The sequence below is a fragment of the Enoplosus armatus genome, chromosome 21 (assembly GCF_043641665.1).
Source record: "Enoplosus armatus isolate fEnoArm2 chromosome 21, fEnoArm2.hap1, whole genome shotgun sequence".
In the NCBI taxonomy this organism is placed as follows: Eukaryota; Metazoa; Chordata; class Actinopteri; order Centrarchiformes; family Enoplosidae; genus Enoplosus; species Enoplosus armatus.
The window spans coordinates 12351663-12378013 of NC_092200.1; the positions used below are offsets into that span (position 1 = coordinate 12351663).

Consider the following 26351-nt stretch of genomic DNA (forward strand, 5'->3'; position numbering starts at 1 on the left):
TAGTGTTCTTTCAAAGCAAAAAGAACCAAACCTTTCTCACAATAGCAGATGGTGAAATGGGTGAATCAACAGCAGAAAAATCCCTTTCAACATGTTTATCCCCTTCAGCAAAGCTACAAAGAAAACCTCTGACTAGAGATGCAACATTAACTTTTTTTAATAGAGAATTTTATGGAGTATGTGGTATCTGGCACTGAATTGACAGTATAAAATGCATAAGGCATGTTATTTTGACATTATCTTATCTACCACAACACAATAACAAATAGTTATGCTACACATCACACCTTTAACCATGACACTTAAAGGCTGGATGGGAATTTGCAAGCTGATGATGACTGTGCTCCCTGCAACTCTCCCTAAGTTTTCACCCTGCTTATCCTCGCTGCTGTGTGTGTATCTATTGGACACTAAGAGAAGAAGCCTGTGATGAGGACATTAATGAGGAGGATACAGGGAGGAGAAGAAGATGAGCAGGAGGAGCAGCAGAAACGGGGTTACCTCTCGTTTTGCAAGAAGGACATTAGGGACGATGTGAGGAAGACAGCGGCCCAGCATTAACATCACACTCTCCTCACTGTCTGCTATGCGGGACACCTGGAAACAATAGACATTATATTATTATTATTATTATATATATCATAAATGTACTGTTTTTGTAAGTCTACACGAAAAGAGTGTGTGTGCTGACCTCTGCTCCCAGGCGGCTGTCGGAGCACATTCGGCAGAAGGACAGCAGGGCTTGCTGGAAGGCCGGGGATAATTTCCTGTGACACCACAAACAACAAGATACCAAAAACAGTCACTACAGTGTGTACTGCTTAATCTGGACTCCACAGGAACTCTGGAGAGTGGCCTGACCACTGAATGATTGAGGATTGGACTGGGCCAACCTGCCAGAGGAGAGCTTAGTGATGCCACTCTCCCATGGCACTGCTGAGTATATATATATATATATATATATATATATATATATATATATATATATATAGTTGTTGCAGGGAAAAAAATTTCAAAAGGGAAATATATGAAGGTATTTGGGAAACGTAGTATTCCGTTGGCTGGATAAACATATGCTATGTGCTCTGAGGAAATTAAGTTACATTTTCACTCAGGAGGGCAGCCACTGAGTGCCATTATATTGTCCATTGTGGCTATATAGACTGATAACTACCTCCATCTAGTGGTTACATTTAGTAACTACACTGAGATGGACAGTGTGGCTGTAACAGGTAGAGGGCTCTGAGTATATTGAATGGGATTTTACCTTGGAGGACAGAAGAATGCTTAGGATAGTTCGACAGCTACGTGTTTTTCAAAGTTCACATTTTTTCATTTTACATTTTACATTTAGACGTTTTCTGTATGTACTCACCTTTTAGGTTGATCAAACTGGACAGGAGGCCGACTCTTAAGCTTGTTGTGTGACTGTGGGTGAGGCTGTGATGTGTTCTGAGTAGAGGGGGGTTTTGGGTCAGTTTCAGGCTCTGAAACCCCCCGGATGTCCAGATACTGGCCGTTATCAGTAGGAGGCTGAGGGTAAGACTAGATTAAGTTAGGATTAATGGGTCTAATGTCAAACTACATCAAGAAACGTGACACTGGACACTGCAAATACACTGGAATCATTTTAATATTTTCAATCATTTGTTTTATTGCAGGGAATTGGTACTATTAATACTGTATATCACAGGCAGAAATGATCATAAATATGTGCATTACATAATCAAACTGACCACATACCACAGAGAGAGGGTCAGAGGACGAAGTGTTGGTGGTAGTGGAGGAAGAGGAGGAGGAGGGGTTTGGTGTATTCTGGGAGCCCAGGTCCAGAGTGGACGGAGGTGGGGAGGAGACAGTCCTCTTCAGTGTCTGAATCTCACTGTGGGGTAGAGGAAAGGAGGCAGGAAATGAAACGGTCAGAAAACACTACAGAATTCTTATTAGTGAAGAAGTTAGTTAATAATACGAAGATCTTCCTTCCAGAAGCAGTTCTGTAAAATGGCTAAACAATTTTGTGTCAAGCCAAGTCAAGTCAATTTGTATGTTATTGCCCAATATCACAAATCACAAATTTGCCTCAAGGGGCTTTGCAAACTACAACAGCCTCTATCCTTAGACCCCGGATTCAGATGAGGAAACTCCCCCCAAAAAACCCTTTAACAGGGAAGAAAATGGAAGAAACCTCGGGAGGAGCAACAGAGGAGGGATCCCTCTACCAGGACAGACAGACAGATTGTGGTCAAGCAAATTTGTCTGAATTTTAATGGTGGTAATTAAAGATTCCATATGGAAGGAAAATAAGTTCCACTAATGTATCAGAGAAGGGTTTCCTCTGTAATTTCATGCTGGATAGGTGCTTGGGGGAAATTTCCACACTGGTTCTACCTCAACGCCTGTTTTGGTCACAATTATGGTAACATTTTTAGATTTTCATGGATGCTTCTCACTTTCCCATAGTGGTAGCGGTAAATGTTCTTGTTGTTATGGCATAACAACTGCCATGAATAGAGGAAACTATCAGCAACACACCATACTAACATGGGGCATATGATTAATAAGATATATAGCACAACTGTAGGCAGCGTCTCAGCCAGCCTTACATTGTGACTGATTCACTGTATATTAGCACAAACATGCACTCCGGCACACACCTCTGCAGTTTCTTGATCTGCTCAGCTAGGCTCTGTTTCTCATTGTTGAGGAGGCTTATCTGGTACTCCAACTCCTGGACGACTTCTGTTTGTTGCTACAGAGGGACAAAAAGATTATACAGACATTTCATTATCTCAGCTCAAGAGTAGATGCTCCAGAAAGTTAAAACTCTTCATGAGTTGGTGATATCTCAGCAGCAGCCACTTTTCATGCAGTGCCACAGCTTTTTACTGACACACTTCGAATGTGAAGGTGGCAATTTCGTTTTTCATCATCATCATTGTGGATCTATAGGCCGCCTCCACTACTCTACTGTGATGAGTCAAAGCAATTGACCTTCAAGGGAAACTGGCGCTGCTTCTCAAAGAGTGTCTAGAAGTGTATTTTCAGCTAGTTTCTCGCCAGTGTATACCGATCATGCAAATAAATAAAGTTAAAGAGCAAAAAGGGCTGAGTGTCTATGATAACGGAACACCCATCTCTACTCAGCGATCCAACATGGATGAAAGAAACTCAAGAAGAACTGTACATCGATGAATAACACCCATACATGTGTTTACACACCCACCCACCCACACACAAACCTGTTGTGAGAGGTCAGGCTTCTTTGGGGGATCTTGGGTGATGCAGTTTGCTGGAAGATCGCCAAAATCCACCCCCACTGACACATCAACCGTGTCTCGGGGAGAAGGGAGGGGGGTGCCGCAGTTCCTGTAGAGCTGTAGGAGGTCTGGGGGTTTTGGGATGTTGAGGCCAACATCATCCCACAACTCAAAGTCCTGGAAACAAGTTAAAAAAACTAAATAATTAAACAAAACTAATTTGTGGCAGACGCTGCAGGACACGATGCAGGCTCAGAGCAGGACAGCTGATCCGAGTGGCTGAATTTATTTATGGTCACATGACCCCACTACTGCCCTTAGACCAGTGCCCTCATGCTTACAAGTCTCCTAATTTTTGTTTAGGAATAAAAACACTTTGTATTAAGAAGCAGGCAGGAAGAAATTACAAAAACAGTTAACTCATTCGACATTCTGTCGTAAAACCTGCGACAACCAGAAAAATCTTTACCTGATCATCATTTTCATCAGAGAAGGTGATGGCTGAGAGTTTGTATTCACTTTTTAATAAATATTCATTCACAAGAAAGTTTAAGGCTCTTTTCTCCAGTGGGCGTATAGGCTCCTGAGGTAGAGAGGAAAGAGAAGCGGTGAAATTATTCACTCAAGGCATAGCAGTGATACTATCATAAGGGTTTAAAAGGCACACATCTAATCTCTCAATTCATTTGAAACGAGGAAAGAATTTCACAAATCTTTTCATTTTCAACACTTAAAGATTCCCCACCTGAATTTCAGGACTTGACTTGAAGTTTTTTCTCTCCTGAGAGGGCACTTCGCTCTCTGAGAAATTGAAAAGATATTAGATGAGTTTGAAAGGATGCTGAGCGTTATTCATCTAGAGGAATTCTCTTAGGAAAAAAAAGAGAGATAGCTGTAACAATAGAGGGTTCAGGTGGAGAAGAAGTTAAAAGTACGCCACACCTGCTGCCTGAGTCAAGTTGGCGCGCAGAGCCTGAATGGTCTCCTTTGCTTTCCGTAGTTCAAACTCCAGCACTGGACAGGAAGTGACAACACACACACACACAGGAAGTGCATCCAACCAAAGACAGGGAACAAACAAATAAAACAAAAATGGGCATGAAAAACAAAACAACCACACAAAAGATCATAAGAGTCATAAAACAAAACAACAGAAAAGGATGCATGCAAATCATGGGTTTAAGGAACGCATGCAGCAGAGGATCATGGTAAAGCCAGCTGGATGACTGTTTGACAAGTGTGTGTAATGCATTGAGACACATCTCAATGGTAGGATTTCCTGACCTCATATTTCCTCCCATTAGTAGCACTGATGTGACTGACTTAAAAAATGGGAGTCCAAAGTTACTTCAATTGTAGCTGAGGCGAGCAAATTTATTCAAGCTACTGAAATGTAGCCTTGATAATCTACCAGCTGTCTGACAAAGGATTTATTTTAATTACTAACAAGTAATTAAATCATCTGGTTTCAAGCCACTCAAAGGATAGCCAAGGACAGTTTTTACTACTACTAATAGTCTAGGCCATCATACTATGAACAACACAATCTAAGCTATAAAACTCAAGAGTCATTCAGAGCATGGATTGTTTTAGACTGGTTTTCCTTGTTTTCATTAAAAAATATATCATTCATAATAGCCAAGCAAGCTGTTACTGACATCTTATACAGTCAGAAGCAGCAGACACTTGGATAAAACTGTTGATTTGTACATTGAAATTTGAAAAGCTAAACTAACACTGAATAAAGAAAAAGAACACACAAGATTCTTAGACACGTTAGATAAAAAAAACACACGCAAAAAAGTAAGAAGCGATGGAGCAGGAAAACTATGTTGCATAGCTGTGCACTGAAAATCTGCCATCTGATCTGATCCTGTTGTTATCCCCAAATCTGTCATCTAATGTCTAGGATTGTGGTTCAACAGGTATTGTAGTACTTTTCATACTTTTTTATTTAAGGACTTAACATCTTTAGTAATAATGGCAGGCTACATTCTACAATTTCCTGCAAGGTTATTACTTAAGAATACTATATTTCTGCAAAAAGAAATGTAATCAACACATTAGTTGGACTTTTCTGACCAAATCCACCCACTCTGATTCCGTCATCTCTAACCTTTCCAGCAGATCAAGAGTGCACAGGATGCAAGCGCAACAAAATGGAAAACCAAGAACTGAATAACGGGGAGAAGATTTTAAAAAAAAAAAGAAGAAAAAAAAGCTAGTCTGGATGGAGTGACTTGTCCAGTATTGTTCACTGGGGTTTGATCAACGTCAGGAGAAAGCCAGAAAACCCAGAGTCAGACAGCTGGGGGCAGGCATCTTGGCAAGAAGTACAGGTCGGTGGGATGAGAGTGGGGGTGGGTGAGGAGGGAAGAGAGGAGGAGGAAGGTGCCAATTTGGTAGAGTGGACAGGGTGTGAATAATAGTCATTTTAAAAAGAAGCATTATTTGTAGTTGGCGGCGTGGAACCAACATCTCTGCTGCATGGTTTTAACTGTGCCCTTACTTTGCATTCATGTACAGTACGTCTGCTTTTCATGAACTGATTAAAGCCCCAAACCATGATCAAGCTAGTTTACAGCTTGGTTTTAGGTGTATCTGCCTACTTCACTTTAGACTTCGACCTTTACAAAATAGTAATCCTTTTTCTACTCTCATAATGCAATATGCACTACACATTAAATTTACTGACATTTGCAATTCATATACATGCAAGCAATCCTACAATATAGGAAGACACTGAGAGGGAAAAACATAAAGCACAAAATATGCCACAGTTTGTGCACAGTTCCCTAACTCCATACTGTAGCTATGGATTGGGGCTTTTCATTGACTCATTGACTAACACTTACCGACCAAATGGGTGGATGACTACAGAAAGCTGGTAATGGATAATGTTCACCACTGTACTATAGTATAGTGTGCAGAGCTAAAAAATAATGTTTTCATGTTGGCGATTATAAAATAGAAAGATGAAAACAGGAGGCAGATTAAGTTAACATAATATGAGTGGTCCTTGCATGACAACACGGTCCCTCCAGCATTAATGTTGAAGTAAAAGGCTTATTCATCTGTTTGTTTTCCTTTAGTCAACAGCGTAAAAAGTACTTAACACACAACATCTAAAAACCAAACAGCTCCTCGTAACTGAGCAGCTGCTCTTAAAGCCGGCGTTCTGTGATCAGATTCTGCCATCAATGTTAGACTCAACTGTTAATGTATTTGGCTAAAACTATCTAATGGTGTGTCACGACAGAGCTACAGGGGGAAGGGGGTGTGATTTAAAAAAAAAAGCTGAGACAGGTCCTGTACCAAAAATATCAGAGACTAATTCAACAGGGATCGCAGGAGGCACGAACACCTCTACCAAGTTAAAGAAAGAAACACTTTACATGATGGAAGTGGAACACGTTGACAAAGACCCAAGATTTTAGAAATACACATTCTGTTAATTAACTTTATTTCTAGTTAGAAACTCTATAGCTCCAAAACAGTAAGATAGTATGAAAACACAATGACACTATTGTTTTTGTGTGGATTCTGACATCAAATGTGTTATAGATATTATTTTGTCATCACTACCAAAGCAGCTCTTCCACAGCAGTGCCACTGTGACAACGTCAGAATGAATACGTCTTTCAATGTTGTGGTGGTGTGGATTACACTAAATTATACAGTTTTTGATGCAGCTGTTATTCTTTGTTTTGTATGCCACCCTCCCATTCTGTAATTGTCTATTCTCCTGATCTTTTATTCCCCTGAAGTAAGCCTGGTTTTTTGCTTTCAGCCCTGACAGTGCTGTTCATCTTACCTGCCACCCGCTCGTCCGACTCTCGGTTGCCGTCATCTGAATAACGTGCAAAGTCCAGAGAGTCCAAGGTGCTGATGCTGCCTGCTCGATCTGAATAGAGACAGAAACAGAGACAACAGTGAGACAAGTATGCAATCATATAACCACATAGTTAGATGACTTCTCTGTCAAGCAGCTGACAGAGTTTAAAAATGATACTGGAGAAAATTCTGTTTGAGCATGCTCCCCTCAGAAGGGAGAGGGTCAGCTACACAACAGTAGCCCCACTGCGCTAGGGATTCAGCATTTGGCTTAAGGGCTCTTAACCAGGCTGGAAGCATGCTGACACTGGGCTTGAGTTAATGGATGGTGACTAACCACCAGGCCACTTTTCTACAAAACAGATGGAAACTTTATTAAATTCAGCTAAAAGTAGAGACCTTTAAAACTGTGCGGGAAGGTTATACTTCAGCCAAGAAACATATGAATCACTGCACATGGGGGAAAACAAATCAATCATAACATGTTTACTTTGCTGAGACCTTTACCTGATGGAAATGCCCAAACTAACACCCACCAACCAAAAGCCTCATATCTCAGTAAAGGGATGCCAAAAGTATTGTCCGCTCAAACGACAGATAAAGCTGATACATAAGCATACTTGTGCTCCTATTTCACTGAGCTAGTCTGGCCAGGTAGCTCAGCCAACGGTGTTAGTTTTCCTTCACTGCAATACAAGTGCAAGATTGGCCTATTTGTTCTCTGATATCAAGATACAGAAGAAGGTCGAGCCAAATGTAGCGTGTAGACGAGCTTTAAAGCCATGGCTTGCTTTGCTTTGCAAAGTTAAGGAGCAGTGACTGTGTGACTAATGAAGCAAAATTGTTGCTGCAGAAGTGGATATTTCGATTTAGTATTTAACTTTGAGTAAAAACCTACACTGCAGGTCCAGACCTTTGGTGTTTAGGTCACATTAAAGAAAAAACAAGTTTAAAAAAGAACAATTGGGTCTTTATTAATTAGCTAACACCCATTAGTAACCTGGATTCTTTCTGGGCTTGACCTGAGAGTATTGTCTGGGTATGACAATAATGATCCACATTAATGCTTGTTTGCCTCATTAACCTATATTGTCAATGTTCCTTTCTTGTCTGAAAGTGTCCTTAGTATATTATCACTTGGTGTTATTCAAATGACCTAGACCTTACAAAAAGGAAAAAATAAATGTTGGTTTGGTAGTTAGAGTGAGGGAAAATGCCAATGTGTGTGTGTGTAATGCTTGACACAAGACGTGTCTGTGTCACATGTTCAAATGTATGACCACGAAGCTTCACAAAGCACACACACTCTCAGTCCTGTGACTGTACAGTGAGAGCGTTTCTGCATTGCATGTGTGAGTGTGCGTGTCATTGTGTTGTTCTGTCATGCTGACCTTGAGTCAACGGTCCTGCTTCCAACTGTCCTTACTTACTGATAATGTGTGAGGATGTGAGCTGTAAGTGGTTGCAATGTATTTGGTGAATCAGGGGATTATAGTGTGTGTTGAGAAAAAAAAACCTGTAATTCCACAATGGGCACAGATGTCTGTGTGTGTGTGTGTGTGTGTGTGTGTGTGTGTGTGTGTGTGTGTGTGTGTGTGTATGTATGTATGTGTGTGTAATTTGCAAAAAACAAGTATTTCTTCCTGGCTGACCTTTCAGCTCTGTGCCTGTGGTGTGTATTGTCTGGACTGTGATCGATCTGACACTGCAGACTGTCACCTCTTCAGCGCACTCCTGCCAGGCAGGTTGCACCACACACACACACACACACACACACACACAAACACAAACACAAACACACACACACACACACACACACACACACACACACACACACACAAATTCATGCACAGACACTCTCTATGCTCTAGATTACATGAGTGTCACAATCTCACATTCAACTACACTACAAATGAGTCTTTATTTGTATGCTGAATGAAGGAAGCCTCTTTGTCTCTCTGGTAGTTTGTCATGAAAATACTAATGACAAAAACAATTGAGGGAAGAGGGAGAGGAGACACAATCATGAAGGATAGTTTTTCTGCTTTTGGAAAGAAAAACAAAGCAGATAAATAGATGACAGGGAGAGGAGCAAGAGTTTAGTTTGAGAACAAAGAGATGCATTTAAAAAGAGCTGATACGATTACAGATAAGGAGAGGATGGATGGTCAGGAGGTAGCCAACATGCTGAGGGATGTTTTGGCAAGACTGTCAGCTATTTATGGGTTGAAACAATGGAGCACAAATGATAAATGATGCGCAGGCAGGCACACAAACCTGAACTAGGCTATATTTTCAAATATGAATTTCATGCATGTAGGTAACAGTAGATAGGTAATACTAGGTGTGACTACACAGTAACATAATATGGAAAATATGTAGTATGCTGTGCTAATTCACAAATGTGAAAAGCCACGCAAAAATACCCTGTGTTGTGATTTGCTCCACTGCTAAGAAATGTGCACTTGCACAAACAACACTTACATACATTTGCATAGAACCACCTGCATTCATTCGCAGACACACAAACACACACACACACACACAGAGCCTCATGAAAGGCAGATAGTTATAAACAGACAGCCAGTCGGAGCTGGTCCAGAACTACATGGAGCCTGGCCAACACTCCAACAATGTCATTAATCCCCTTCACACACAATTCCAACTCCCTGCTTCAGAGGAAAGGATGGAGAGACATTATGAAATGAGAAAAAAAATTAGGAAAAAGAGAGCGTGTATGTGAGGTTGGGCCAACTAATTGGCAGTGCTACCAAGGTACACGAGGTACGATTGTTTCAACAGGCTGACAATGAATACTTAAATTCTACTGGTGTTAAACCTTAACTGTGTAGTACGGTAAGCGGTGTGTGATCACCATTGTGCCAAATTTACAGATTTGTAGCACATAAATAGAAGTTACAAAAAATCTAACCTAGAACTTATCATATGAAGCTACTATTTGACCATTTGAAGTAGCAGACTAAAAACTACAAATTAACTTTCAGATCCTTCTCCTGAGATTATGAAGCCACTTTCTGGTCTCTCCATATCATGTCTTATGTGGCAAACCACACAAACTTCTTAAATTTGGCAGCTTACTGTCAACCTTGTACATGGCAATTTAAGTGACTTGCATGCTACCTTAAAGTAGCCAATGAGGGGTTGAGAGAGAATCAGTCATGCCTCCTTGCTGCAAATTAACAAGGTGCTGAGAAATGCCTTGCTGTGTCACTAGCAGGACGCATAACTGTGTGGTTATCATGCTGTGCAAGGTAATAAATGTGTTGCTATTGTTTGGCTTTAGCATATGGTAGATTTGACTTATCATAAAACCAGGATTTAGTACTTTTATTAACCGGTCCTCTCATCAATAGCTAATAAGACTGAGATTACTGTACCTCCATGAGCTTCCAGTCAGTTTCACAACAGGGGAGCTGTCAAGACCTGTCATGCTTTTCGAAGACATCATCATAAAACATTTATTCTGTGCTCCAAACCTTTTGAGGGTTTGTATGATAATGCAACCACCAGACCTTTGCAACTATTGCTGCTGTGGTCTCTAAGACATATATGGAAAGTCAGTCTACGTAAGTGTTTAATTCTACAGGGTGGGGTTTCATACTGACAGGCAAGAGGTTGCAGTGAATCTGACTGACTGCCATATGTTTATGCTAAAGCTAGCCTCAGGCCAGTTGCCTTCATCCACACTCAAGACTATACTTGACTACATAACATGTCTCCTGAGACATCAGTTTGTTGTCCATTGCTACTACACCTAAATGAGGGAAAATAAATATTCTGGTTATAAAATCAAATCCTTCCTTTCTTCAGCATTTATTTATATGCTGTGGTTCCTTCAGCTGGAAAACTGCCAAATGTTTTGAACATTCATCATCTGGCCTTGTTGCTAAGCCTGCACCAAAAAAGTAAAAATTACAATTGCAGTGGCGCTGTCATGACATACTGCACAAACCCTGAGCCACTTGTGAACTAAAACACTAATTTGAATCCTGGAATTGATGAGGAGGAAAGCCTCAAATGAGGGACCAAAATTACCCTGCACATCTACTGCAAACTGTGACAGCAAAAACAACATTTCAATTCACTCAGCCTTGATTCTAACAGCATGTACTACATCCAATTTTGGCAGAAACTGAAAACAATATTTATTTTGTTAATTTGAATCTACAGTCCAAGTGGCAAATCACATCCACTGGTGTGATATGACACTTTGATTATTGACAAGATGCAAAGAGCATCTGCTTTCACAGAGACTGATTAACATAAATAAATATCAAATACCTCATTCTTCAGAGGCAGGTAAAGAGAGGACAGCTCTATAAAGATCTGTTCATTTGTGTTGAATCAGGGCACTGAACAAGGGGTGTCGGTTTAAGTCAATTCAATTCTCAGCCGATTGTGCTTCCTGCTTGTGTGTCTGATTGTTTAGAAGATAAGGTGGGTGTGTAACCATCTATGGGTCATTTACATTGTTTCTATCTCTCCTGGATCTAAGATAAATATACTTTGACAAGACAGATCCAATCACTACAGTGGAGAATACCAAGCGGAGAAATTTCCATTAAAATCTAAAAGTCACTAAGAGGATCCATTTAAAAAATGTGCAGACAAGGGAATTTTATACTGCTCGTTATCACTTTTAAGTCATATACAATCCCCTATCAGTTCACACAAGTATACAAGGCTTTCAGAAGCTCAATCTTCCATGGTCAGTTATACCAAAATCAAATATCCTCATGGTGTATTGTTGTCCTTTTCTAATTCTTTGAATGTAGCCAATGTGCTGCTTGCACACCAACGGGAGCTCTCTGGTGCCTTGTAGGCCTATGTTAAGCGTGAATAGATTTGCTCCACTCACCTCAGTGAAATGGGGCCACAAGAAAAGGTTTTGCCTTATTCGCTACAATGCCAAGTTCCCGTGCTCTGCCACAGTTGTGTTAAAGTTTATGGTAATGCTACTCCTGCTGCTCTATGGCAGGCTTTATTTATTTGTGGCCTGGACTGTCACCATGGTTACCATTAGCATGGCATGTTTGTTTATGGGTCCAGACTTTTCAGCCACCATCCAATGCTGCAGGTTATTCCATACAAGTTAAGTGGGTTCAGTGGGTGACGGCGCTACAGATAACACCAATAAAACAAAGTCATATTTGATACAAAACTGGTACAAAGCAACCAGACCACTAACAAGCCACTGTCCTCCTAAGCAAGATGATGTAGGTTCAAACCCAAATCAGGGTGTATAATACCCTACTGTATCCTCGTTAGCAAGATACTAAATTCCTAACAACAGTAGCCTTTTCTTCAAATTCAAAATTGCTATATTGGTATGACTGCACTTAAATACAATAATGCAAAAGCACGTTGTACAAGCCTTCTGTTAACTTTCTTTTTCCTTCTCTGTAACTGATCCTGACCTCTGACCTCTCTCTGGCCTAAAGTGTATTTTCGTACAGGGATCAATTCATCACTAGGATGATCACTATCGGTCTATCATAATATTACGCATCCACCTCATCCAGTTAGATAGTATGGTTTAGCCTAATCACATTTATGTGATTCTGTGATGCTCTGACAGCTGACCCACAATAACCTGCTTGTTGGCTGCGGGCCCTTCACCGGGAGAGCAGGTGCAGCAAGCGGATATATCAAGATCGATTGGCTTCCAAATCCGATGTTTTAAGCTAACATTAGCTAGCTAGTGGGCTAACTTTGTGTAATGCAGCATTAAAGACAGAGCTAGCTGACAGCTAGAGTTACGTGACTATCAATGGAAGCAGCTAGCGTTACTTACTCAGTGGTCCTCCAGGTCCGAGTACCTGGTCCTTGGCAGGCGGAGTGCCGCTCTGTCGCTCGAAGTTGCCAGGGTTGGAGAAATAATCCCTCAGCCTCGGAAGCTCTCTGCCTGCTTCCAGCAGTTCGGTGTGAAACTCCAGGGCCGTTAGAATGTATTGGTCCCGTAATAGCTGAGCAGCAATAACATCCACAGATACCCGTGTATCGGCGCCGCCTGCCATAGCGGAGGTGGCCGCAACCGAGACCGATATGCCCTCAGCGCTGGGGCTTGTGCGGTTGCTAGACAGCAGGAGCGTCGGAGGCTCGGCGTCCGCAGACGGAGAGAATGGATTGCCTGGCGGCGGCCCTGGCGCCCCGTCACTCGGGCTTCTCTCTGTGTCAACTGTTTCATTAGGGCGCCGTTCAGCCTCTTCCTCAGAATCACTGAGATTAAACGGGTTGACCGACGCCATTTTTGCACTATAAAGGTTTTTAGCAATCTGAGCTAGCTAAGCTAACCAGACCCGCTTCTTCCTGAATGGATATTAAGCTAGCTAAGGTTTGTTAGGTGGCTTTGACAAGGGGGAAAGAATGCGAAGCTGTGATTGGCCAAACCTGAGAGACGTTTTCCCAAAGCCCGCCTCTTTCATGGGATAATAGAAAATTATTGGATACCGGCTCGACAAAAAGGAAAACTAGGCAGGGCACATTTGACAGCTGATAGCCTATGCTAGCTAATGTGTTATAAAAGAACCACAGACTGTGAAAATATCAATTTCCAGTGAAACTGCACGGTAACACATATTGTTAAATAATAGAACTCAATAAATTAGTTTTTATTAAAAAGCGTTTTGAGAGAGGTACAGTTTAAAAGAAAGCTCACTGGAAATAAAACATTGAACTACAGCACCCACAATTCGGCTGCAAAGTACACACGTCAACGTAAAACGTCAGTCACAACAAGGAAGTGGATGCTCATGGTGCCTGAATTTCTTGTACTAATCTTCTTAGAAAGACTGACAGTTGGTTTTGTAAAAGGACGCACTTAAAGATTACGTTGATCTTGTTTCGCACAACAACGCCTTAATCTGTCCGGTTGTCTGGATATATAATTGGTCACCTACGAGGATACAATGGAAGCTAAATCGGGTGAATGGTTGAAATGGTAACTTAGTAGATAGTTCTGCTCTCCCATTCATTAATCAACAAGACAGCGTCCCCCGTTTTTTATGGGCAGATTCCACTGTTGCATACAGGTAAGACTTTTTGCAAAGTGTATCTGATTTGGCTGCTAATCTGCTGGCGCAATGTGTAACTTACCATTGAAATGTATGTTACCGAACTAACAATTAAAGTCATTATTTCTGCACATTGGCCAATGGCATATGGCGACAGAAGGCTTACCCCAGTCCTTAAGCAGTCTTGACATGATACATACTTTGACTTAGCCAATCTATAGTATACTGAACCTGCCTAATGCCGCCCTCTCTATTTGAACTAAATTCTTAACCCTGTATGCAATGTTAGGTTGTTAAACTGTACAACTCTATCTTTGTCCATATTTGCTTCAGTCATTTTTATTCTGTCTTTATTTTGGTCTCTTCTTATTCTCACCTTCTTTCACCTGCAAACACATGAAATCTTCCCTCCTCCGTCTCCGTCCCTCCCTGGTTTCTCTGCAGACCTAGCTCGGTGTTGACACTCAAAATGAGGATGATCACCTTCTTCCTGGTTGGACTGACAGTCCACGTGGTCTTCTTCCTCTCTATCTTTGACATCTACTTCACCTCTCCCCTGGTCCATGGAATGACACCCCAGGCCACACCATTGCCACCCCCTGCCTCCAGACTGGTGTTAATGGTGGCTGATGGTCTCAGAGCAGACAGTCTCTTCACACTCCTCCCCAACGGCTCATCCAGGGCCCCATACTTGAGGTTGGGGAAATTGATACAGAATAGTGAATTTTGATGTAGTGTGTATATGAATTAATACAGCAAACTATGTATATATCCGCAATGACTGTGTGTGTGTGTGACTGTTATACTGGGTCTTTTCTTAAGCTTTGTTCATAACTCCGATCTGGTGTTTGTGTGTGCATGTCTATATGTGTGTTTCTCAATATCAGGAGTGTGATAGAGGAGAGGGGTACCTGGGGTGTGTCCCACACCCACGTGCCCACTGAGTCTCGTCCCGGTCATGTTGCTCTTATCGCAGGCTTCTATGAGGATGTTAGTGCTGTTGCTAAAGGTATGTGTGCATCAGTGCATGTTGATACAGGAAAGGCTATGTGAAAAATTAATTACTGAGAGTGTTTGACACTCATATACTTGTGTATGTGTATGTTTGGGTGACTACTGTTTTGTCTGTTTGTGATTGCAAGTGTATTGACCTTTTTGTGTGTGTGTGTGTGTGTGTGTGTGTGTGTGTGTTCAGGGTGGAAGGAGAATCCTGTAGACTTTGACTCAGTGTTTAATGAGAGCCGACACACCTGGTGCTGGGGCAGCCCTGACATTCTGCCTATGTTTGCCAAAGGTACACATGCACACACAACACATTCAGAACCACTAGCCAAATCGATATAAAAGCAAAAGTAATTTAAGCTTAGTAACTCATTTATGTACTTGAATAACATGAGTTTAACTCTTGTATTACGACATTTATTGTATTCCTCGTTACTGCTTAAATGTTTTGATTATTGTAGCACAACATTTAAAAAAAATCCTTGTAATGAAGCTCATTTCGTGCTGTGATCCTTCCAGGTGCCAGTGGAGACCATGTGTATACCCACACATACCCAGCACAGGAGGAGGACTTTGCCTCCACAGATGCCTCCAGGCTGGACCGCTGGGTGTTCACTCAAGTCAAAGTATGGTAGTGGAATTACAAACAATAATGATGAATGTTGTGATGAATCTGTTGATAATAACTATTAATTAAGCCATAAAAATGTTTTAAAAGATCATTTATATTTCATATTTATATTCTTAATGTAGTTAGTGTTTTTATAATGTCATGTTTGTGGTATTTGTGGTCAAATATTGCATATCATGTCACAATGTGAAACCACATGCAGTCATTACAATAGATTATAGTACGGCTGCTAAAAGCTTTATTGGAAAATAGTGGTTTATGTACAGAATTACCAGATCAGACCAGAATCAGTGAGGATTTGCGCACTGCTATCTTGAATAATCCATCTATGTTTATTTTCCTTTCCCTGCTCTAGTCATTCTTACAGTCAGCAAAGTCTAACTCTAGTCTGAGGGCCAGTCTGCTTGAGGACAAGAATGTCTTCTTCCTGCATCTGCTGGGAATCGACACAAATGGACATGCTCACAGACCAATGTCACAGTAAGAGAGAGGATTTCTTATTTTTGCCATTTATTTTGAATGTGATTGCACTCCATTAACATACTCTTCCAAAGCAGAATTCACTTAAGTAGTACTGCTATCTTGATCTTGTATTTGTCTTTTGTGTAGGGAGTACCTCGACAATATTGGCCTAGTAGACACTGGTGTAGCTGAGCTGGTGTCTATAGTAGAAGACTTCTTTGGTCAGGATGGCAGGACGTCCTATGTGTTCACCTCTGATCATGGCATGACAAACTGGGGTAAGAGTCTGAGAAAGTTTGTGTATGTGAGCCTTTTCACTGTCTGCACTGAAAAAACAAATATATATATCTGTTCTCCAGCATATTCCTCTTCATAATTCACTGAAGTCTTTTATATAATTTGCTGATGTGTGTATATGTCTCAATGTTTGCGTGTTTGTGTGCGTATGTCTCCAGGTTCACACGGTGCAGGCCATCCCTCTGAGACACTCACCCCTTTAGTGGTGTGGGGTGCCGGAGTCCATAACGCCCACAAAGTCACTGAACCCCAATCATACAACGATGGATACCTACAAGGTGCTGAACTCATTAACTGTGCTCACAGCTGCTTGCTTAAATGTCTTTCAAGCAGGTTTTTTTAGCTTCAGTTCTCCTCCACAGAGGAGGAGGATTATTTTTATTATTATTTTTAGTCAGAGTGTAATTTTTTATTTTATTTGACATAAAAACTCAAATGTTCTGTTTCTTTAATTTTTACACTATATGTTTTATTGAGTCTACATTGTCGTCGTTTCTCTCAGATTGGAGACTGGAGCACCTACGTAGAGTTGACGTCAATCAGGTAAGGCCCATGGCCCTTTTTTAATGATGTCACTGTCATCAATTATTACCACTAAATAGAGAATGTAAGAAAGCAGTGGTATAACAGAACAACAGGTAGTAAAGTGAAATATTTTTATTGTTTTCTGCAGGCAGACATCGCCCCCCTCATGGCTTCTCTCATTGGTGTGCCTATTCCTGTTAACTCTGTTGTAAGTCAAGAGATGATTCAGTCATTTTTATCTTATCAAGTTGTACGTTGTTGTAGTTGTACGTATCAAAGCGGTCAAAAATGAGTTTTGACTCCACTGGCTGTGACAATCAGTTATTTAATAGAAATGATGTGTCAGTGTTTTCTATAAATATCATGATACAGATTTCATGACTTTATGTTCATCTTTATGTGTATTTGTGTCTCTTCAGGGTGTTTTACCTCTTCTCTACCTTAACAGCAGTGACCAGTTCAAGGCAGAGAGCATGTACACTAATGCTATTCAAGTACTAGAGCAGTTCAAGGTATGAAAACATTCAGCATGTCAGTAATAGCAGATACTGACATGCTGATTATTAGTATGTTACAAAGGACAGTAAAACAATCACTCATCACTTCATTGTTGAACTTTGTAAATGAGCAGTTATTAATGGTAATAAATTAGTAACAATATCGTCAGTTGGAATTATACTAATATGTTGGTATTAATAGATATCTGCAGTAATATTTATTTGTAATATGTATTCATAACTTCAAAATGATTAAGTTCTACGGCACATGTTGTAGTACACTAATCCACTTATATAAATCCATGGTGACTGAGCTATATATGTTTTTTTAGATGAAAATGACCCAGAAAAAAGAAACAACCTTGTCATTTCTCTTCACCCCATACCAGTAAGTACATTATGTGGGTTAATAACCGAAGTGAATTGATAACATGACTTTTTCTTTTGAAAAAAGGGAGCAAGGCTTGGGGATATTTTCAGTAAGAACATTAACCAGGTGACAGTTGCTCAGATATTCTATTGCTGGTCTATGCAAAAAGTTAAGCAGGGCAATGCATTGTTTATAATATCGTGGTTGTATGTGTATAGAAAAAAGGCAAATGAAGCACACTCTATTTGGTCAACACGTTTAAGACCACATTTATATGCAATTTCACGCACTCAGTCTTTATTGCTTTGTTTTCCCAGACTTCTGACTGAGTCACAACAAGCTGAGTTCATCCACCAGGCAAGAATACTGATTCAGCTGGAGAAGTATGACGATGCTGTGAGTATTTGGAAAAAGAATAAGTCTGCAGCTTATAGGTAAATTAACAATTTTAGATTTATCTTCTTTCCACTTTCTATTTTGCTAAAGCACTTTCTTTCATTTCCCCTCATCTGTCTCTTGTCAGATCTCTCTGTGCCAGTCTCTGATATCCCATGCTCTGGAGGGCCTGGTCTACTACCACACCTATGACAGGTTCTTTCTGGGTTGTAGTGTGGTGCTGGGATTTGTAGGCTGGACATCATATGTTGTCCTAGTCATACTGAAGACTCATGCCAGCCTCAACAGACACCCCAGTCTCCTCAAACAGGTCAGGGCACATACTATAATCCCTCTTTCTTTTTCTTGCATCTAAAGATTCCTTCCACCCAAACAAGTTTATGAAACTTGAATGTCTCATTAAGTTAAGTGTGTGTGTATGTGTGTGTGTGTGTGTGTGTGTGTGTGTGCAGATTCCCAGCCATACCCTGGCGAGGCTGTGTATGTGTGTGACAGTGGTGATCACTGTGTTCCTGCTTATCCAAAGGAGCCCCGTTACCTACTATATTTACTGCCTGCTGCCTGTTCCTGTATGGTACTCTGTCCTTAAGGAGTGAGTAACACACACATTTGAGAAAATGTAAAATGACATGAAACACATCCGCACACATGCATTACCGTCTCATCAAACAAATGTGTGCAGTTCCTGTATGCTATTCTCAGAGTGTGCTAGAGCAAACGCCACACATAGACACAGGATGTCAGCAAATCTCAAAACACATCAGTGGAGATCTCAACAATCAATGAATATAGCAGTTTTTCATTGGATATCATTGACCTCACACACACTTGTTCATGCATGTCTGTCCCAGCTGCAGAGAGGTGTTAATTAGATCCTTTGAAGTGGTGTTATATCTATTCATGTTTCTCCTCTGTAAATGGATAAAAAGACGGTCTTTGCACTTTTCTTTCTTTTCTCTCTTTTATGGCAGGAAAAATAATTTCCTTAATGATCCATTTTAGGTCTGGAACTCTGACAGATTTGATTCTCTCAGTTCCATCTCTGCCACTGTGGAAATGTTTTGGCTATTTTGTGCTGGTGGCGTTTGGGATCGAGCTACTGGTAGGTGTCTTTAATGTCTTCTAATGTGCAGTTAGAGGCATATTTCTGCTTCAGTACACTGATACAGCGTTACTTACAAGCCTTTAGCAGACTTTCAAATACAGTACATGTTACAAATAGTTCACAATGCATAGGGCTCATGGAGCACAGTATGAGGTTTCTCTGTACCGTGACAATTTCCCCTTGCTGCCCCCAGGTGGTGAGTTTCTTCCATCGCATCATGCTGACAGTGGGCCTGGCTGTCCTCTCTCTCTGGCCCTTCCTGTCGGGACTCTTTGGCAGGGCCAAGGTAACCAGGTCACAGATCATGTTGATCACGACTTTTCCTGGTTTACTGTGAGTGCAGGAGCCATGATGTGTAACTTTGTCACACATCATAGCTCCTGCACTCGCAGTAAACCAGGAAAAGTTGTGATATTTGAATATTTTGATTATCACACCTGAATAGGTTTTGGAAAATAATGTGTCTCCTGGAAGTTTTGGACACAAATTCAGTCAATAGATGATGAAATAGGAATAATAGATAGAAAAGACACATTTTCTGTCTATCCTCTAACTATTTCTGTCTTTTATATTTTTGTTATTTAGACAGTACTCTGATGAATAAAAATATATTTTTTATGTTTAGATCAATGATTAAAGCTTTTTCATTCTTCTTAGATTTCCATAACGAAATGTGACCATATGATTTGACACATCACGCACTCTTTGCTGTCTCTTTTCAGTGTCCTGATAGAATTGTGACCTAAAATCATTTATCTTTTCTTTCTTGGATCACTACAATGATATAAAGAAAATTATTATAGTAAATGATCATTTTGATGCACAAAAATGAATGAAAGAAAGTGGTTTGTTGTGCACTTCTTTGTCATCAGTCTACTGTGAGGTAATTATCTAGTTTGTTATATTATCACATAAAGTATCCAACTATATGAACTCATTGTCTGTCCCTGTGTAGTTCCGTTCATTGAGCTGGTTTCTGGGCTGTCTGTGTTTGGCTGCTTTCCCCCTGATGCCTGTTGTGGGCAGAGAGCCTAACATACATCTGGTGTGAGTGTTTCCTGTATTTGCTTACATTTATCAGAATATTCACCACACTGTCACCAGATTCAGGTCAGTTACAAGGAAAAAATTTTCTCTATACTTGAGAAATCTTGTCATCACAAGAAACATGTCGAAACGTCATCACAGAGTGGTGAAATTTGTTTGCTAGAAATCATTTAGGGAGGGGGAATATTGTTGGAATAAATATCACAATATGAATACAAATATTTTTCCGATATCAATATATGTTTATCAAAATGTGACAAACATATGCAAGATCACATGTACGTATGTTTGTAAAATCCAATTAGAATACATACACACACACACATACATACACAGATATACTCAGTTCTTCTAAACAATTGTCTTCCTTGTTGCATCGTTTTGCAATAAATTTGTCAAAAATGATCACACATGTAAGCATGTAAACTTCAGTGACCTATTTTGTCAGTTTTAAATTACAATTTGTTGTTGATTTGACCAAATAATCCTGAAAAAGTGTTCAAGACCAAGCCGAGATAACCCTGGTGACATCATCTGGGCTATTTTCGCAGACCTGACAAAGCCTCATCTAGAGCCACAGAAGACATATGACTACTTTCACAAGCAAACTGAATATATGTAAAATTGGTGTAGTTCCCCTTTAACTATCTGGCCGAAAAACCTCATGATATTGTATTCTGATTAATGGAGGAGTCAGAGACAGAGAATCTCATTCAAATAAACTGCTAATTAACAGCAGTATCTTTACCTAACATACATGTGCAGCATTAAACTGTATGCTATGAACATGTCTATAATAATAAGGTAACACGTGATGTTTGTTTGCTCAGTACCTGCGCAGGTCTACTCACTCTCTTCACTTCAGCCTGTTACCTCTGGTCATCACGACACAGAACACCGCTGCACCTTAGTGACCGACAGCAGTTTGTCACCCAGGTAACATGTTGTGTGTGTGTGTTTGTGTTGTGTTTGTGTCACTGCATCTTCTAAAAATAATTTATGACCTGTCAAACTCGACAGATGCTCCATGTGGCAATGTGTGCGTACGTGCCATCCCTCACGCACTCCAGCCTACAGCGGAAACAGGGCCTGCCACTTTTTAATCAAATCATCAGCTGGGCAACATTAGGTAGGTGTGTGGGTTTGTGTCAGTGAGCACAAGATACTTGGAATCTGTCCATGTTCAGTATCTTACAGTATCCAATATCATTAATGTTCATGGATTGTTTTAGCCACGGCTATATACCATCTCATTAAATGAACTTTATAAAGGTAAGAGGTTATGGTTAAAATGTCGCATCCTGTACTATATACACCTCTCCGGTCTCTTCTCTTTTCTCAGTGTCTTCTATGCTGGTTCCATTGCTGAGCTCTACACGTCTTTTCCATCGACTCCTTAGCATATTCCTCTCTCTCACAGCCACATACCTGCTGCTCAGTACCGGGTAAGACAAGATATTACACACACATCATGCAGCTGCACTAACACGTCACATTATGTCTTGTGTTGAGTTTTATTACCACAGCAAAGCTACAAAATGATCACATTTCTAATGTGTGTGTTTTCCCCCTCCCAGCTCAGAGGCCTTGTTCCCCCCTGTGTTCTCTTGGTTGATGTTTGTGTGGATCAACATTGAACAGGAAGCTATGCTCGCTCAGGGTGTCTCTGGCAGACAAGAGGTAGAACCACTAAGTGTGTGCGTTACCAAACGATTTGGTAGAGCAGCATAAACTGCATGAGAAAATGAGATGCAAATGCCGATAGCCAGACAAGTGTGTGTCTTTTATTTATTGCACTGTAAGCTTGTATCAGATTGTATTAAATGTATTTTTTAATGTAAAACTGCTACAACAACAGTCTATTTGATCTTATTTTCACATGTTTGTATAGATTTTATATGAATATATATATATTCAGAAGCCTCTTATCTTTTCTGAAGTGTTCTGGTGTGAATTGTATCTACTATTCACTCCTTTAATCTTTGAAGTGTAATGTAATAATGTACGTAATGTCTCAATACTCACTGATCATTATCATGTGTTTGGGTGTCTCTATGCATGTGTGTGAATGGGTGTATGCGCGCATGTATGGGCATGCTTTTGTGTGTTTTTTTTCTTTCAGCTCTCCACTATTGATTTCTCTGCAAACATCGACATCACCAAGATCCGACAACTGAAGTTGGATGATATCAGAAGATCTTATTTTTTTGTATCCACATATTTGCAACAGTGACATTAGCTGAAGCACAAAACCCAACTGACCAGCGTATGTGGAAGCAGTGCTTCTGTCTCAATGGAATCTGCAGGTGTTTTTCAGGCCAAACTATATCCAATCTTTTTCAGAGTTAAAGATAAAATGTTTTGATGTTTGAAGCGTATAATTACAAATAATGAACTGATTCATTTAACGCATGCTTCAAGTCTTTCCTTGACTATGCATTTTCTTCAGGTATTTTTTATAATAACAGCTTTCTTCGGCACAGGGAACATAGCTTCCATTAACAGGTATGTACACTTGTGTATTTACATATATATGTGTGTGTGTGCGTGTGTGTTTTGTGCATAAATGGCAGGAAGTTGTGTTTGTGCAGGGGAGGGGGTGGCTGTACCAGGCTGAGTGAAGTGAATATCCTGGCATGAGTCTCATTGATGTGCTTTTTCATTTGAATACAGGAAGGAAATAAGTGATCTGTGAAAACATACACTGTCTGTGTATTATTTGCATTGTTTAGAGCAGCTAGTCTCTTGATGTTAGGTTGTTTTACATTGCACCACACACAGTATGTCACTATGTACTGTAAAACTCTGGAAAGTCATCAATAAATCTAATCTATATACCAGAGACAGATTTGTACTCAGAATAATTAACGATTCTGTACATTTTCAGCCATCTGTAGTCACTTCCTCCACTTCTTTCTCCTTTTTTCTAGTTTTGACCCAGCATCTGTTTACTGTTTCCTCACTGTCTTCAACCCCTTCATCATGGGAGGGCTGATGATGTGGAAGGTACCATATTAACACTTTCTGTTTATGGTATAAACAGCTGTGTATCGTAATACAATCTTGATTTGTAATAGAGAGAATAAAATGTTAGCCACATCATCCTCTATGAATTATATTTTTCTGGACTTCTTCATAAAATCTTGAACGTGTTGTCCTTTTGGTCTTCCAGGTTATCATTCCATTCATAATAGTAATGTGTACATTTGAGACCATCCAAGTCGCAACACAGCTCTCATCAAGAAGGTAACTCATTCACTACAGAATCAGTTCAGTCACAAACCTTAATCTTCTCTTGTGGTCGTGGGGTTAATGTACAGTTCGTCGAGTACATATAAACCACGACATCTGCTCTCCGTGGCAGGCCTGTGATGGCCTCACAGACACCTGCCAACAGAAGGTTGCATGTCACTTTGTTACACTATAAAGTTTTAAAGTTGATACAGCCATAAATCTTTAAATAACTTAATTTATTTATTTTCTGTGTGAAGAGGGTGTCGGTATAGTGTCCATGCTGTACATGAAATAAATGTGTGTTGTTGTGGATGTTTTTAACATGATTGCTTGTAATGCTTTCCATCCGGTGCTTTTGTCTGTTCTTCTTTTCCAGTTTGTTCCTCATTGTCCTGGTCATCTCAGACTTGATGGCTCTGGTAAGGCATTTCCTGTGAGTTTGTTCTGGTTGAATGTTGGGTTAAAGATGCACTGTGACTGTGACTCTTTCTCAAAAGGATTTTTTTCTTAAGTAGACTGGATGTGAAACTCGCACAATACATTTTTAACTCACTCGCTCTTCCTCTCCTCAGCACTTTTTCTTCTTAGTGCAGGACTACGGCAGCTGGTTGGACATTGGCACAAGGTAACTTAACTTGGAAATATTTAATTACTTACTAATGAATAACTTGACTCATACACACACTACCCCTCCTTCTTCCTTGTGCCTTCTTTCAGCCACTCTTTCAATGGTATCTGTGAGGCACACACGTACAGACAAACATGATAAACTTGTTTCTTTGTCTCTGGCAGCATTAGCCATTATGTGATAGTGATGTCGATGACCATCTTCCTGATGTTGCTCAGTGTGGTTACACACATCTTCACCTCACGAAGACTCATCCTGTGGAGGAGACCCAAGATGCACTTCCCCTAAATAAAGGTGTTTGTGGTTAAATGGTGGTTAAACGAAATGTTAAGTATTTATTTATTTTTTTTAGATATGCTTCATTTGGCATTTGCCTTGTTAAACTGGAGTTTGTTTTTATAAGATATGGAATATTGTTTTAGGACTCAATATACTGTACAGTACTGTGCAAAACTCTCACACCACTTGTCTTCTCAGAACTGCTTGAAGAATTTACCTCATGACCTTTGAAAATGACATGACAGTCTACCATAGAGGATTACTTCAGGTTTACATTCTCAGACGAAAATCCTCAGTTCTTCTAAACAATTGTTGTCTTCCTTGTATTAATGTTTGTTTGTTTGTTTTTACTTCAGTGTCACAGTGTGATTTTAAGTAATGAATGATTTGAAAGTAATCAAGACTTCCCTCGTGGATAAACACTTACTGCTTAGATAAATGGTTTCCAGAGTGGCCAAAGACTTTTGCACAGTACTGTTTGCACTGTATTCGTTTGTACGCTCCGTCTCTGTTTCTGCCACATTGTCTTTGCATTAATCATTGATGAATTGACTAAGGCCACTTGAATATTTGACTGTGAATTATGCCTTTGCCAAGGGTGCTGATTTATGATCCACCAAAGAATGGGAACCTGATGACTCTTTAAGTATGTAACACTATTTCCTGTAAAGCATATCATTGTTTTGAAGGAAAGGGGATTTTAATTTATTGTGACTATGTGTGGACCAATAAAACAGAAGGAGTGGAATGGAAACAGGGACCTGTGTGTTGTACAACCATTAACAGCATTAAACCAGCTGCCAGTATAGTTGTTGTGCTCTGTGTTTGTACATCAGGGTAACTGTAGCCCTGGACTGGGCTTAGATAATCTAGATGGGACATTAAAATAGAAATCCCCTAAAACAACTGCAGTCAAGGTGCAAGTCCTGTAGCCCCCAGTAGAGCTTGAGTACCCAGTTGCCAGCAGATTATGGTTGCACTTGGAAACTCCATGTCTGTAACTAAGAATGTTGAGATGTGTTGCAAAAAGCCTGCAGTTAGTATGTATTAAAATAAAAAAATAAGTTGTTCTGATGTGTGACATTGTTTCCCCACCAGATTAACCCATAGGACATTACTGTGAATGACAAAGTAGGTTAACGTTTGCTGCATGTACTGAACAAACTCCCATTCCCAAACTATCACTGATACATTAAGAAAAAGGTGTCACCTCGATCTGTGGTTTGGGTTTCCAAGGAGTTTCCCTCTACGTCCCTGTGTCGGTAAAGGCAGTGAGTTTTTCTCTGAAAATGGCAATAAATAAGTTGTCGATATATTTTCGTGCTAAAAGGCCTAGCTGGAGTATATGTCTTCTATAACTTAGTGCTCAGTTGTCAAGATCACAGCTAGCATTACCACATCCTCTCCCACTTCTTCTCTTTTTTGAATGAGTCAATACTTTGACTAGATAGTGTAACATACAGCAGATGTCTACTTTTAATGTGTACTTCAATATTTTAAGAGAAGTGAATAAGTAAAATTTGAACAGCATCTGAGATGTTTGTGGCAGAGCAGCTCAACACAAGACAAACTTGACTTCTGCAGAAAATGATTTTTTTTTTTTAAATGTCTTGTAAATGTAAATTACTGTTTGTTGAACTGATTAAGATGTATGCCTGTGTGGAGTACATAGTTTGGGTTTCAAGCTGATTTTGCTTCATTATGCTGTTTAGTCCTCTGGTAATATGGGATATATGTAAGAGGTCATCTACCT

The 26351-nt window shown here is 40.1% G+C and overlaps 2 protein-coding genes across 3 annotated transcripts in view; one reads left to right on the forward strand and one right to left on the reverse strand.

The window, feature by feature from the left end:
- The window catches only part of relch (RAB11 binding and LisH domain, coiled-coil and HEAT repeat containing), a 31844-nt gene extending 18484 nt beyond the window's left edge, over positions 1–13360 (reverse strand). Inside the window, exons 1-11 of one of the 2 annotated variants that reach the window (XM_070927939.1) lie at positions 12907–13360; positions 7072–7161; positions 4200–4271; positions 4003–4058; positions 3727–3840; positions 3240–3434; positions 2655–2749; positions 1744–1882; positions 1376–1533; positions 692–767; positions 502–597 (exon numbers count right to left, since the gene is read on the reverse strand). In XM_070927939.1, the coding sequence (XP_070784040.1) occupies positions 502–597; positions 692–767; positions 1376–1533; positions 1744–1882; positions 2655–2749; positions 3240–3434; positions 3727–3840; positions 4003–4058; positions 4200–4271; positions 7072–7161; positions 12907–13360 (1545 nt within the window). Of the gene's footprint in view, positions 1–501; positions 598–691; positions 768–1375; positions 1546–1743; positions 1883–2654; positions 2750–3239; positions 3435–3726; positions 3841–4002; positions 4059–4199; positions 4272–7071; positions 7162–12906 lie in introns of both variants that reach the window. The other variant, XM_070927938.1, reaches the window with a different exon arrangement.
- Positions 13361–14594: 1234 nt separating this feature from the next.
- pign (phosphatidylinositol glycan anchor biosynthesis, class N) lies at positions 14595–25661 on the forward strand. Its single transcript, XM_070928208.1, has 28 exons — positions 14595–14821; positions 15013–15134; positions 15321–15419; positions 15647–15753; positions 16114–16238; positions 16368–16498; positions 16676–16795; positions 17020–17060; positions 17191–17250; positions 17462–17554; positions 17872–17927; positions 18227–18305; positions 18433–18615; positions 18758–18897; positions 19308–19407; positions 19604–19696; positions 20366–20457; positions 21288–21393; positions 21478–21586; positions 21800–21902; positions 22035–22137; positions 22580–22666; positions 22907–22962; positions 23388–23463; positions 23630–23703; positions 24068–24110; positions 24264–24316; positions 24484–25661. Exons 1-28 carry the CDS (start codon positions 14595–14597, stop codon positions 24605–24607), a joined length of 2802 nt encoding a protein of 933 aa, XP_070784309.1. The 3' UTR covers positions 24608–25661.
- Positions 25662–26351: the final 690 nt, after the last annotated feature.